The sequence below is a fragment of the Ailuropoda melanoleuca genome, chromosome 5, assembly GCF_002007445.2.
Source record: "Ailuropoda melanoleuca isolate Jingjing chromosome 5, ASM200744v2, whole genome shotgun sequence".
Taxonomy (NCBI): Eukaryota; Metazoa; Chordata; class Mammalia; order Carnivora; family Ursidae; genus Ailuropoda; species Ailuropoda melanoleuca.
This window is the reverse complement of record NC_048222.1, coordinates 6,760,708-6,776,020: the sequence shown is the minus strand read 5'-3', so window position 1 is coordinate 6,776,020 and position 15,313 is coordinate 6,760,708. Positions and strand designations below refer to the sequence as shown.

The following is a 15,313-nucleotide window of genomic DNA, read 5'->3' as shown; positions in this document are numbered from 1 at the left end:
ACTTTTGTTTATTTTTTCAAAGAACCAGCTCTTGGTTTCATTGATTTTTTTTCTATTGTTATTTTAGTCTCTATGGCATTTATTTCTGCACTGATCTTTATTATATCCTTTTTTCTACTCGTTTTAGGCTTTGTTTTTCTTTTTTTAGTTCCTTTAGGTGTAAAGTTACATAAAATTTTTTTCTTGTTTCTTGAGGTAGGCCTGTATTGATATATACTTCCCTTTTAGAACTGTTTTTGCTATGTCCCATAGATTTTGGACTGTTGTCTTTTCATCTTCATTTGTCTTCATGTATTTAAAAAATTTTTTCTTTAAAAGATTTTATTTCTTAGAGAGAGCAGGAACACACGCACAAGCAGAGGGAGAAGCAGACTCCCCGCTGAGCAGGGAGCTCAACACAGGGCTTGATCCCAGGACCCTGGGATTGTGACCTGAGCCGAAGGCAGATGCTTAACTGACTGAGCCACCCAGGTGCCCCTAAATTTCTTCTTTGATTACTTTTTTGACCCATTAGTTGTTTAGTATCATGTTGTTTAGTCTTCACGTGTTTTGTGTTTTTCCCAGGGTTTTTTGTTGTGATTTATTTCTAGTTTTATACCATTATAGTCATAAAAGATGCATGGTATCATTTCAGCCTTCTTAAACTTGTTGAGGCTTGTTTTTTGGCCTAATATGTCATCTCTTCTGGAAAATGTTCCATGTGCATTTGGAAAGAAAGTATATTCCATGATTTTTGGATGGAATATTCTTATATATCTGTATGTCCATCTGGTCCAGTGTGTCATTCAGATACATTGTTTCCTTATTGATTTTCTGTGGATGATCTAGCCATTGATGTAAGTGTGGTGTTAAAGTCCCCTACTATTATTGTATTACCATTAATTTCTCTCTTAATATCTGTTAATATTTGCTTTATCTGTTTAGGTGCTTTGGTGTTGGGTGCATAGATACTTAAAATTGTTATATCGTCTTGTTGGATTGATCCCTTTATCATTATGTAATGCCCTTTGTCTCCTATTACAGTCTTTGCCTATTTTGTCTAAGTATTGCTACCCCAGCTTTTTTTTTTTTTTTTTTTTACTTCCATATGCATGGCAAATGTTTTTTCATCCCTTTGCTTTCAGTCTGTATATGTCTTTAGATCTGAGGAGAGTTTCTTACAGGGTCTTTTTTTTTTTTTTTTTAAGATTTTATTTATTTATTTGAGGGGAAGGAGCAGAGGGAGAGGGACAAGCAGACCCTGCAGTGAGCACGAAGCCTGACATGGGGCCCCATCCTGTGACTACGAGATCATGACCCGAGCCAAAACCAAGAGTTGGACACTCAACCAGCTGAGTGCCCCAGGTGCCCCAGATGGTTTTTTTTTTTTTTTTTAAAATACAATCTCTATGTCTTTTGATTGGAGCATTTAGGCCGTTTACATTTAAAGTAATTACTGATAGGTGTGTACTTCCATTTTAAAAATTTGTTTTCTTGTTGTTTTTATAGTTCTTCATTCTCTTACTCTTTCTTTGAGATTGATACGTATTACAGTGTTTTGTTTGTCTTTCTTTCTCTTTATTTTTTTTGTGTATCTGTCATAGGTTGGGTTTGTGGTTACCGTGAAGTTCATATATAACATACTAAGTAAAGAACAGTTCATATTGATTTGATGGTCATTTAAGTTCAAACACATTCTGGGGAAAAAAAGAAAACCAGAAAATCTTTTTCCTTTTTCTTTTTTCTCCTTCTCTTTTTACTCCCTGCTCCACATTTTGTATGTATGTTGTCCTGTTCTACATCTTTTTCTTATGTCTAATTATGTCCATTTCTTTTCCACTCAAAGAAGTTCCTTTAACATTTTCATAAGGCTGGTTTAGTGGTGATAAGCTCCTTTATCTTTAGTTTGTCTGGGAAACTCTTTATCTTTCCTTTAAACCTGAATGATAATCTTGCCAGGTAGAATATTCTTGGTTGTGGGCTTTTTCCTTTTAGGGCTTTGAGTATATCATGCCCTGGCCTTCTGGCCTGCAAAATTTCTGCTGAACCATCAGCTGATAGCCTGTGGTGTTTCTATTTTAGATAACTTTTTGTTTCTCTCTTGCTGCTTTTAGGACTATCTCTTTATCTTTAACCTTTGACATTTTAATTATTATTTGGTGTGGTGTGAACCTCCTTAGGTTCTTTTTGTTTGGAACTCTCTGCTTTTTGGATTTGGATGTCTATTTCCCTCCTTAGGTTAGGGAAGTTTTCAGTTATTCTTCAAATAAGTTTTCTGCATCTTTCTCTCTTTTTCTTCTGGGACCCATCTAATGTGAATGTTTGTTCACTTGATTTTATCTCTTAATCTTTCCTCATTTTTTAGAATTCTTTTCTCATTGCTGTTCACCTTGTGTGCTCTCCATTACCCTGTCTTCCAGATTGCTGATATGTTCTTCAGATCCTCTAACATACTGTTGATTACATTAGTGTGTTTTTTATTTCGGTTGTTGTATTCTTCAGCTCGGATTGCTTCTTTTCAGTATTTTCTATCTCTTTCTTGAAGGTTTCACTGAGTTCTCCCACTCTTTTTTTCCAGCCCCGTGAGTATCTTTATGATCATTACATTAAATTCTTCATCAAGCGTGTTGCATATATCTGTTTCATTTAATACTTTTACTGAGGTTTTTTTTCTTTCTTTTTTTTTTTTTTCTTTTGGAGCATATTGCTCTGTCTCCCCATTTTGCTGTATTTCTGTGTTTGTTTCTATGGATTAGGCAAAAGGGTTACTTCTCCAAAAGTTGAAAGAGTGGTCTTGTGCAGACTGTGTGTTCTTGCTGACTATTGCTGACTGGCTGGAGCTGTGGCTGTATGTGCTTACTTTTTTGAACTCTGGCTTTTTGCAGAAAAAATAAAATAAAAAAAAAAAAGAAAATAATAAAAGGAGAAGAAAATAAAAAAAGAAAAAAGACAAAGAAAAGAGAATAAGAGGGGCGCCCGGGTGGCTTGGTGGGTTAAGTGTCTGCCTTCAGCTCAGGTCATGATCTCAGGATCCTGAGATCGAGGCCCACCTCAGGCTCCCTGCTCAGTGGGGAGTCTGCTTCTGCCTTTCCTCCTGGTTCATGCTCTCTCTCTCTCTTTCTCCCTCTCTCTCACTGTGTCAAATAAATGAATAAAATATCTAAAAAAATTCTCAAATCCTAAAAATTAAATAACAAAACCAAAAAGAAAAAAAAGGCAAAATAAGTCAAATTTTAAAAAGTTAAACTGTAAAAATTGAAACACACACATACAAAACACAGAACTGCAGCTTGTTTGCTTTGTCCCAGCACCACAGGGCAGCTGGTGTGGGCTTGTGGACCCTGGGCTCGCTGAGGTCACAAGCTCCCTGTGACCTGCCAGTTATGGCATTGGGACCCTCTACTTATGGTGTTGGAATCCATCTCTTAGGGCAGCCAGACCCTTCTTCAGTCTCGTCTTTTGAGGTGGAGAGGGAGAGTGTATTCCTGCAGTTCCTTGGTCCTTTTAAACCCACGCTTTTTTTCTGTGCCCCAGCGCATCTAGGGCTGGTGTGAACTTGTGCACCCTGGGCTTGCTTAAGTCACAGTCTCATTGGGAGGATTGGACCTGCCTGTCATGGTGTCTGGACCCTGTTCAGATCTAGGCTTTTAAGGTGTGGGAGCATCAGCTGTAGTTCCCCGGTCCCTCAGACCTGGAGAGCTTTCCTGCAGCTCCTCTGCTGCGTGGCAGACTTTTAGTGTTGTCTCTTTTATATGTGAGTTGCTCTTTTTTTTTTTTTTTTAAGATTTTATTTATTTGAGAGTGAGTGAGAGTGATAGAGCATGAGCCGAAGAGGGGCAGAAGGAGTGGGAGAAGCAGACTCTCCACTGAGCAGGAAGCCCGATGCAGGGCTTAATCCCAGGACCCTGAGGTCATGACCTGAGCCAAAGGCAAATGCTTGACCAACTGAGCCACCCAGGCTCAGTTGCTAGTTGCCCTTTTAAACCATGGTTTTTGTTTTTGTTTTTGTATTCTGTGCCCAAGGACAGAGGGTTCTGTTCCTGGTCCTTTAGTTCTATGCCTTCCCACTGTAGTTCCCTGTGTTGGAGGTGGGGCTTCCCTCTGTGACCACGTTTCTGTCTCTCTTGCTGTTCTCTTGCTATTTTGTCTTCAGTTATTCGGGAATTGCTCAGTCAGCCCTCAGTTCTTCAGGAGGAGTTTTTCTATTAATAGGTGTAATTTGGTGTGTTCTGTGGAGGAGGTGAGTTCAGAGTCTTCCTACATCACCATCTTGAATTAGAATTTGCAGGAGTTTTTCTTTTTTTAAAGTTTTTATTTAAATTCCATTTAGTTAACATACAGTGTAATACTAGTTTCAGGGGTACGATACGGTGATTTAGCACTTCCGTACAACACCCAGTGCTCATCACGGCAAGTGCCCTCCTGAATCCCCATCACCTATTCCCCCCATCCCCCCGCCCGCCTCCCTTCTAGTGACCATCAGTGTGTTCTCTAGAGTTAAGAGTCTGTTTCTTGGTTTGTCTCTTTATCTTTTTAACCCCTTCGTTTGTTTCTTAAGTCCCACGTATGAGTGAAATCATATGGTATTTGTCTTTCTCGGACTGACTTATTTCGCTTAGTGTAATACACTCTAGCTCCATCCACATCATTTCAAAAGGACGATGAGTTTTTCTTTAAGTGAGAGGAATATGATTGGGATAGTTAGGGGAGGAAGTAGGGTCAAGAAACGGTTTTTGTTTTTTCAGTGGGAGAAATAGCATCATGTTTCTATGTAGATAGTAATGGTTCAGTGGGGAGACAGTGATGATGCAGGAAGAGGAGTCATTGCTGGGGGTCTGTGCTTGAGTAAGTCAGTAGAAGGATTGTTCTTGGTGGGGGGTGGGTGGACCGTTCATTTGCAGGAACAGATTGGTAGGCAGAGTACATGGGCAGAGAACCATTTCCCTGTTAAAGAAGGAAGTCATCCATCTGTGCAGAATGTGGGAAGGGATCTGAGGGTCTGCTTCATTCAGGCCTTCTGTTTTTGGTACCATCTTTAGCCTCATTAAGAAGAGATCTGTGAGAAATTAATTTTCAGAAAATTCCTAAGATAAATGAGTTTTAGGTTCTTTACTGCAGTTTTTCACAGTCTTTGCTCTACTAATGAATACTGGGGATCTCTAAGGACGCAGAGTTTCCTAAATTTGTTTGACCACAGAACCATTTTTTTTTCACTGATCCTTCATATTTCAAATAAATAGAACCAATTTCAGAAAGATTAGCCTAGTTCATTTCTCCTCTAATTTGCTGAGTTGGCCAGGGCTCTCGTTTGCAAGAGCAGAAAACCCAATTTAAACTAATTTAAGCCACAAAGAGAACTTACTGGCTCACATGACTGGGCAGAGCAGGGCTTTGATCCAGGTGCTCAAATAATGTCAGTAAGGCTCTTTATCTCTCCAGCTCCTATTAGGCTTCATTCCCTAGGTATTTGATGCCATGTTGCCTGCCATAGGGCATTCTCAGTTTGACATCCTCCCAATTTATCCACTTCAGTGAAAAGGGAAGCCATCTTTCCCGTTAGCTCTGGCATAGAAGTCCTCTTGATGATTTTCATTGGCTGGGCTTGTCATGTCCATCCCTGAACCAATTATTGTGGCCAGGAGGATGGGTTGCTTTAAAGGCTTGGGTCATCTGCCCCATTCCTGTGTCTAGGGAAGGAGAGGCCTGTGATTGGCAGCCCTACCACGACTATGTGGTATACATGTTAACTACATTTTAACCAGTCTTTATTAGATTTGATTATTTCTAGTTTTTTGCTGTTACTACCAATGTCAAACTGGCTGAGCTTTGAACACAGGTTTGTCTGATGGACTGGGCATAATTTGTCATAGTTGTAAAGAGTGCATTACAGGAAAGGGCACAAAATGATCCTGGCGGGAAGCTGCTCTGTTCATTGAAAGTTGTTAGTGGAAGGGTGGGGATCTGGCAGATGGAGAGAAGGAGAATTTGTCAGAGACTCTTGAGACCAACAGAGAGTATTAGGATCCTTAACACTGGTTTGGGCAACCCAGATGAGGAATAGTGGTCATTCGGTATATCTACATTAAGTAGGCAGTCGAGTGCTGCGCAGCAAATGGGCCTGGGCTCGTTTGGCTTGGTTGCTCTTTGGGTAAGTTAGCTTTTCTAACTGTGAGGATGGTTGTACCGCCAAACTCACGAAGCTGCAAATGGTTCATGGATGACCCTGTGAAGCACTTGCTTCATGTCTAAACATAGTGGTGGTATTCTCAGTGAGTGTGCGCGAGTATATATTCCTTTTACTTTTCAGATAATTTTTTTCTTAAATTTTATTTTCACATAATTACAGATTCACTTCCAGTAATAAAAGTTATGTGGAGATGCTGTAAGATTTATCCAGTTTTCCCCAATGGTAACATCTTGCAAAGCTGTAATATAGTATCACAGCCAGGATACTGACATTGATCGAGTCAGGATGTAGAACATTTCCATCACTCCAAGGATCTCTCATGTTGCCTTTGGATAGTCACATTCACTTCTCTCCTGCCTGTCCTCTGCTTAATCCCTGGTAACCTCTGTTGTGTTCTCCATTTCTGTAATTTTGTTACTTCGGTCTCAAGTATGTTATATAAATGTAACCATAGAGTAGGTCACCTTTTGGGCTAGGCTCTTTTCACTCCGCATAACTCCCTGGAGATTGATTCGGGTGTTGTGCGTATCAATAGTACGTGTTTTATTGCTGAGTAGTGTTCTGTGGTACGGATGTACTACGGTTTGTGTAACCTTTCCACTCACTGAAGGGCATCTAGGTGTTTGCAGGTTTTGACTATTACAAAGAAAGGTGCTATAAACATTTGTGTTGAGGCTTTTGTGGAAATATATGTCTTTATTTCTCTTGGATAAACCCTCAGAAGTACAAGTTTTGTGTTTTATGGGGTTTGTTTAGTTTTATGGAGTAGAATGGTTATTGTCTGAAAGGTTTTGGTCTCACTAGGCTGCCCCTTTTCTGGTTCTTTGCAAAGAGAACAGGCTTGTACAGGGGGTGGGGGGGAGCCTCTATTGTCTGCATCTATTAGGTTGCTGACTTCTTCAGTTTCAAGTCTGGGATATAGGAGGCAAAACAAACCCCAAGCAACTCACCACTGTGTTGTTCCTTAGGTTCCCTGGTCCCTAGCCAGTTTACTTCCTTCTCTCTACTTGTCAAAGTCTTCTCATGTTTATTTTATATATAATGTCCCTAGTTTTAGTTGTATTTAGTGGGAGGGGTAGGTAAAAGTATGTCTGTTCTTTCTTCCTGGAAGCTGTATCCGCATTTTCTTTTCTTAATTATAAACATTTTGAACATTCAGGAAAGTAGAGTAGGACAAGCAACACCAATACACCTATTTCTTAGATTTAAGACTTGTAAATGTTTTCCTATATGTCTTATCTATTTATATCGTTTAAAGTAAATTATAGGTATAATGATATTTAATCTCCGAGTATTTAATATGCATCTCTAAAAAGATTTTCTAAAAATAATAAATAAAAAGTAATATCCTGTATACAATGTTAGAATTAAGATTTTTAAACATGAGGACAGTATTTCACATTTAATGACTTAACAGTAATATCCTAATATTATCTATCACCCACTTCATATTCTGATGTTCCTAGTTGTCCCCAAAATATCTTACAGCTGGTTGGACGAAGTACGATATAATCAAGAACATGAATTACCTTTAGTTTTATTATGCTTTTGAGTCTCCTTAACCATGAACAGTCTCTCTCTTATTTTTTTCTCTGTGATACTGATCCGTTGAGAGGATAGATCCTGGTGAACCTTGGGATGTCCCATTACCAGTAGGATTTGTCTGATTGTTTCCTTTCCTTGCATTTCTTTATCTTTCGTGGTTTTTGGAAACCTGAGGTTAAACTAAAGGCTTTATTAGACTCAAGATCAGCAAGAATGTTTCATGGGTGATACTGCATTAAATGGATTTCTCAGGGACTCATGTGCTGCTGCTGTTTGTAACTTTATTATATGATAGAGAAGATGCCTTCTGCATCCTGCGACACACTACTGGATGACATAGAAGATATCGTGTTACAGGGAGACTTAAAGCCACAAGATAGGCATTCTGCACGAAAGCACGTTGTTCCAAAGGCACGAAAGCGAAACACCCAAAAATATTTGCAAGAGGAAAACAGTCCACCAAGTGATAGGTAAGCTCTTGTTTTGAAGTTATATTCAGTATCCTACCAGGGAAGAAACTGGTACTACCATATGTGGTATATATATAATGTCTCTTTCTGAAAGTCTTGAACTTTTGAGAGCAGATATGTAGATTTATTTTTTTATTTGAATGGTTTCAAATTTAGCAAAGTAATTGCTTAAAAAGGAAAAAGATGTCAGATGGCACATTTCTTGAAGACAGGGCCAAGGGCACTATTTGGCACAAACATGGGGGAAGGGGTCATGCCCACTGTCCCAGGATCTCTGATATTACTGTAGGTGGTATGGAATTTGTGTTACTTCCAAATTAAAACTTTTACTGGAATTTTTAATTCTTATGAGACAGTGGTGGTTTGGTGGTTTGGGTATTTCATTTTTCTTAACAAATTTACAAATACTTCTGGATCGGCTAAAGGCATTGGGCACAAATAAATTCGTGCTGTTTATTCTGTTAGGTCTGTATTTGAGTGAAATTCTAATACAGCCTAGCCAGGAAGGCTTATGCAGTTGTATAGCTTTAATATGCCTGCGTTTGTTTAGATAGTAAATTGTTGGAAGTTTTAGTACACTTGGTTATTTTATATGGAACAGTAAGCTTTTAAAAATCTATGAATTTAAACTTTCTTATATTTAAATGACTGAAGTTTATCAAATGTATTTTGAATATGTCTTTAAGGTAATTTCTATTTAATTTTAGATGACTGGGGAGTCCAAGTTGAAAGTCTTTTTTTTTTTCCTTCCTAAAAAATATATTTTTATGACTCTACTTTGATGTGTGGAGTTTTTTTTTTTTTTTTTTAAAGATTTCATTTATTTATTTGACAGAGATAGAGACAGCCAGCGAGAGAGGGAACACAAGCAAGCAGGGGGAGTGGGAGAGAAAGAGGAAGAAGCAGGCTCATAGCGGAGGAGCCTGATGTGGGGCTCGACCCCATAACGCCGGGATTACGCCCTGAGCCGAAGGCAGACGCTTAACCGCTGTGCCACCCAGGCGCCCCATATGTGTGGAGTATTATTAATTATGAAAAGGGTGGTAGTTTTTCTGTTTTGATTCAGCTATTTGTATCTAAGTTATAAAATAAAGATAGTAACTGTTATGTAGGAGTCAGTGAGCAGGTAGATGGACTTAGTTTTCTTCATTTGCTTCTCTTGCTAGAACCATTTTCTTTGCTGTTATTTGTATTTACCTTTCTGTGAGTTTAACTTTGTGATAGTACATTAGTGGTACTGAATTTAAACTATAATTCAGAGCAAAAAGAGATCTTGTTATGTAGAGAGTCTTACTTTAAAATGTAATTCAGAGAAAAAGGAGGTCTTTTTATGTAGAGAGTCTTAGAATTCTGTGGTCATTTTATTTTGATTATAGACTTGGTATAACAGCTGATTGTGGATTAAGTTGGTGCATTTCATGAATAGATTGTGAATGGGTTGCTGTGTGTTTTTGAATAATATGCCCAGAAATCATCTCGTGTTTTTTTGCTCTAAAAATCCTTATGAGACTTAACCTTATCCTATGAGACTTAACCTTTTTTTGATTGATTGTTTAATAGCACCATTCCAGGCATACAGAAAATTTGGATGCGAACGTGGGGTTGTTCTCATAATAATTCGGATGGAGAATACATGGCTGGACAGCTAGCCGCTTATGGATATGAAATTACAGGTAATGAGATCTATAATGTATTTTATTGATTAAATGTTTCAGAGCTAAGTTTTTTAAAGATATGTATTTTAGCTTCAACAGTTAAAGCATATTTTAACATAATGATTTTAAGGCAAAACAAAATGATAGCTATTATACATTGGATAATTACAGATATCATATTTTAAAAATACTTCAAAAATATTTTGAAATTAATTTAGACTTACAGAAAAGTAGTAAATTACTACTTGTAATGTGTTTGCATATGTGCATTACCCAGCTTCCCCAATATTAATATTTTACATAATTATACTGTAATTAATAAACTGGGCAGTTAACATTAGAGCAATACTCCTACCTAAACTGCGTATCTTATTTGATTTATGCCAGTTTTCCCATTTACATTCTTCTGATGCAGAATCCAATCTAGGATCTCACTTTTTGTTTATTTGTAATGTCTCCTTAGCCTCCTTCAGTCTGTGACAGTTCCTCAATTTTTTCTTGTTTTTTATGTCTGTGGACTGTTGAGAAAAACCAGTGAGTTACTAGTTACTATGTAGAATGCCCCTCAACTTGGGTTTGTCGGGTGTTTTCTCAGTAAGGTTATGTATTCAGTCTTGGCAAGAAGGGCACATTGAGTTCTCAATGCATCATATCAGGGAGTTTATAATGAATCAGTATGTCTTATTACCAGTGGACTGTGTCTTCCAGACTTCTCCATAGTAAAGTAACTATTTTTTCTCATTGTAATTAGTGAATATCCTATTTCTCCTCAACCTTTTCTCTACTAATTTTGGTATCTTGATAATTTTAGTATCTGTCCATGGAACTTGTTTGCAACAGTCATTACTGTACTGTTGAGTGGTGATTATCTGTTTTCTTTTCTTCTACACTTACTCATTGGGATTCCTCTGTAAGGAAACACTCTCCTTTCTCCCGTTTTATTTATATGTATCAGTATGGATTTACATATTGATTTTTCTATTCTGTGGGTTATGGTTGAACACTGTCATTATTAATTCTGCTGCTCGTATTGTTCTGGCTTTGGCTACAGGGCCTCGTTCGGGCTGGCTCCTGTGTCTTCTCAACGTGCCCCCATTCTTTTTGAGCACTTCCTTATTTTCTGATACTACAAGATGTTCTAGTCTCGTATTTTCCCTTCCCCAGCCTTGGAAGCAGCCACTTCTCCAGGGAGTCCTGATCCCTTTCCTAAGAAGAAGGGTGTTCAGAGCGAAACGAGAGCCGTGGACACTAGGTGTGCTCACCGCCACCGTGAAGTGTCCATGCTCCTAGGTGCTCTCAGTGGACTGAGCTGGGAAATACGTATAGTAACCAGCATGTACACACCTCTGTGTTACTGTACCTATCAGCACGTATATTAAATGGGGCCGTCATTTGAATGCTTTGCGCAGGCACTGGCCAAGTGCTTTCTATATATTACCTTACTTAGTTTTTGGGAGATGAGGAAATATTGGCATCTGTACTTCACAAGTCAGAATGGAGGGATTGTGTCCTACCTTCTATCACCCAGTGAAGCCTCTGTCACTCCAAAACACTGCTCTTCAGCACTGCTCTGGAGCTTATAGTCACCTCTGTGTGATTGGCAAAGTCCTAGCCTCAGTGTATGCCGTGAGAATTTGGGAGGTTTGGAATTTCTTTCCTAGCAGTCTGTCCTTCAGCAACTAAATGATCCTAATGTCTTAACTCTGTGTTTTTGATAACTTATTCTTTAGACAGTGAAATCACCCTTAATAATTTGTTCTTTGGATAAAAGTATCAAAATGTGCTTTTAGAATTATTTCTCTTAAAAAAAAAAAAGCATTGTTTTTCTGTATTCATTAGTAGTTTTTAGTGTAAGTTAGTGTAGGTTTGCCTTAATACATCCTGATGGTGCAGTTTGGTTATTCGGACAGTAGCCTATGAGGTAATTTCCTAAAATATTTTTAAAAATGAGCTTGACTTCTCCTGGGTGGTATTAAATATCTAACACATTTTAATTAAAATTTTAGTCCATTAGCAGTTTGTATTTGGTCTCATTACAATACCTTTCTAAATAATAAAGGTAAAACAGTAGTCCTGATGTGTTTATACAAGAATACTAAGTTTTGTTATGTGTACTCAGTTTTAGCTGCTTATTTGGGAATAGTGGAAAAGGAGGATTAAGGGAGTGTCACTTGAATATGAAATTTATTTTTCTTATTAATGTGGTGTATTACTTTTAATAGTTGCATTACCTGTATATATTAGTATTAACGTTATGTACTGCTGATTGTCCCCACTTTAGAAATTTATAGTCCGTGTTTAATTCTAGTCTGGCTTGTATGCAGCTGACTGTGGAGGCACTTTTCTTACTGGTCAGGTGCTGCAGCCCAGGAAGAATGAACAATAGTAGCTTCTGTAAGACATTTAAAGGAAATCTCTATAGGTTCTATTCTTAGATTAAATATATGAGATGAATGATTTCTGGGTTATCTGTGCCAGTATTCTCTTTCATTAGTGTGGAATGGTGGGAGTTTATAAAAATTATTATTGCTAAATAATTTAAAATGTTTTATTTATCAAATATAGACCTAAAATATTTTCTTTTAACTTTATAATTGATTTGAAATAGGTATAAAATATAGATTATGTAAAATGTATGCAGAGATTTTTGGAAACAGTATATAAGAAATTCAGAATTAGCTATCAATTACCAATAATAGATATTTTTACTGTTTGGGGACAAAAGAGAGATTATGTGGGTATATACTTGAAATTGCTTTTGACTATATGAATCCAGGAATGGAATTATTCCATAGGGAAATCTCGTAGAGGGTTACTCTGAGGCGTTTAGCTCTTGCCCGATGTGCTTTTTTTTTTTTTTTTTAAGATTTTATTTATCCATTTGAGAGAGACAGAGCACAAGCAGGGGGAGCAGCAGAGGCAGAGGGAGAAGCAGACTCCCCACTGAGCAGGGAGCCTGACATGGGGCTCGATCCCAGGACTGGGATCATGACCTGAGCCGAAGGCAGACGTTTAACCATCTGCGCCACCCAGGTGCCCCTCCGATGCCTCTAACCGTTTCTATTTTGAGGGAAAAGGTGGTTCATAAGTTATAAAATAATGTCCGCTTGTAAAGAATGAAACCTACCAAGGAGAAATGATATCATTCCCTCAAACTCAGAACAGTTGATTGTATCATGGATACATGGATGCATGATGCAGTTGGTGCCATGGAAAGGCAGTGAAACTGTCCCCATCAGTACCATGGCTTTATAAGGAAACACGATTTGAATGCATACATTCCATGAGTGTTGTTTCTTCAAATAAGCAATTTTTGTAGACTGAACTTTTTTTTTCCCTCCAGTAATGCTGCCTTTGGGTTATTTCTTTGGAGGTGTTGGGGAAGTATTTTCAGTGTCCTCAGTTGTGGCTGATCTTCATCTCTTCAGGGTACATGTAATGTTAGAGTGGTCACAGGTCATTCGAAGCCGATACATAATAAATGAAATACGTGATATGATGTTGAACAAGCTATTTTAGATAAAAGTAAGTAATTTTTTTAATCTTGATTGATTCTGAAAACTGTTATAGAAGAGTCTCAGAAAATGTTTATAGCTGCGATTCTTATGGTTTTTGGGTCTCTTCAGAATCTCACAACTCACATAATTTCATCAAAGAATTCATAACCATTGCTTAGTCCAGTAGTGGAATAAAGGCATGGTCTCCCAAGGTGACTGCTTTAGGGACAACTCTCATTTAGGTAGGGATATGTTAGAGATATTTTATTTTATTTTATTATTATTTGTAAAGATTTTAATTATTTATTTGACAGCACAAGCAGGCAGAGCAGCAGAGGCAGAGGGAGAAGCAGACTCCACGCTGAGCAGGGAGCCCTACGCGGGGCTTGATCTCAGGACCCTGAGATCATGACCTGAGCTGAAGGCAGATGCTTAACCGACTGAGCCACTCAGGTGCCCCTAGAGATATTTTAGATAGAGATATATTGGAGGGAGGAGAGATGTGGACAGAGGTGTTTAATTTGTAGCTGTGCCTGCTGTGATTGAACATAGCATGTGCTTTTTGGTTAGGGGAAAAAAGTCCATTAAAAGGCCATTGACTGAGGTTCTAGTTCATAGACATAAGAGAAAAATGTGAGTTATATACATGGAATATTTGTGATAAGCTTATGTGGGTCAGAATAGGGCATTTAGCTTGGGTGCCCCCCAGTTTCAGAGAAATCATTTTTAGATTGCTGGGCTTTGGGTGCCTGGGTGTCTCGGTTGGGCGTCTGCCTTCGGCTCTGGTCGTGATCCCGGTGTCCTGGGATCGGGTCCCTCATGAGGCTCCCTGCTCAGCGTGGAGTCTATTTCTCCCTCTACCCTTCTACCCTACTTGTGATCTCTCTCTCTTTCAAATAAATAAATAAAATCTTGAAAAAGAATTGCTGGCTTCTACAGTTCTTGATAGTTCCTTTGTATATTTGTCTGTCATTTATTCATTCCACAAATGCTGTCTGAACATGATGTGTGTTACAGGGTATATAGTGCTAGGAGGTGTGAAGACGTGAAAATGAACTAGACATGGATTCCAGTAGATGAAAAGTTTATTGGTTTTTGGCAGATGAAAAGCCTTCATATTGTGTGTTATATCTTAGAAGTTAATAGTAAGTGGTCAAGCTCTTAATGTATTCTTTTAGGATACAGTGAAGTAGGACCTGCTTTGTTAAAAGAACTTTCACAATTTATACTTTAGAAATGCTTTGTGATAATGTCAAGTCAGAAATAACATTTATTTTTTTTAGCATGGTAAGTGTACTCTTTAATCCCTATTATCTTTTTCATCTATCCCTTACCCACATCCCCTCTGGTAGCCATCAGTTCGTTCTAATTAAGAGACTGTTTCTTGGTTTGTCTCTTTATCCTTTGCTCTTTTTGTTTCTTAAATTCCACATATGAGCGAGATCATATGGTATTTGTATTTCTCTGACTGACGTATTTCACTTAGCATGATACTCTGTGGCTCTATCCATGTTGTTGCAAATGGCAAGATTTCATTCTTTTTTATGGCTCAATAATATTCCTATATATGTGTGTGTGTGTGTGTGCGTGTGTGTACACATATATATGTATATATATATATGTGTACACACACGCACACACACACACACCCCACCTCTTTATCCATTCATCTATCAATGGACACTTGGGCTGCTTCCATAGTTTGGCTGTTGTAGATAATGCTGCTATAAACATAGGCGTGCATGTATCCCTTTGAATTAGTGTTTTCATATTTTTTGGGTAAAACCTAGTAGTGTGATTACTGAATCATAGGGTAGTTCTATTTTTAATTTTTTGAGGAACCTCCGTACTGTTTTCCACAGTGGCTGCGCTAGTGTGCATGCCCACCAACAGTGCAAGAGGGTTCCTTTCTCTCTAGTTGTTTCTTGTGTTTTTGGTTTTAGCCATTCTCATAGGTGTGAGGTGATATCTCATTGTAGT

At 38.1% G+C, this 15,313-nt stretch overlaps 1 protein-coding gene across 4 annotated transcripts in view; it reads left to right on the top strand.

Annotated features, from left to right (window-relative positions):
- Positions 1-15,313, top strand: part of CDKAL1 (CDK5 regulatory subunit associated protein 1 like 1) — a 623,544-nt gene that overhangs the window by 8,141 nt on the left and 600,090 nt on the right. For 3 of the 4 annotated variants that reach the window (XM_034660262.1, XM_034660260.1, XM_034660261.1), the window contains 2 exons: positions 8,007-8,181; positions 9,742-9,854. In XM_034660262.1, the coding sequence (XP_034516153.1) occupies positions 8,007-8,181; positions 9,742-9,854 (288 nt within the window). Of the gene's footprint in view, positions 1-1,288; positions 1,345-8,006; positions 8,182-9,741; positions 9,855-15,313 lie in introns of those variants that run through there. The other variant, XM_034660263.1, reaches the window with a different exon arrangement.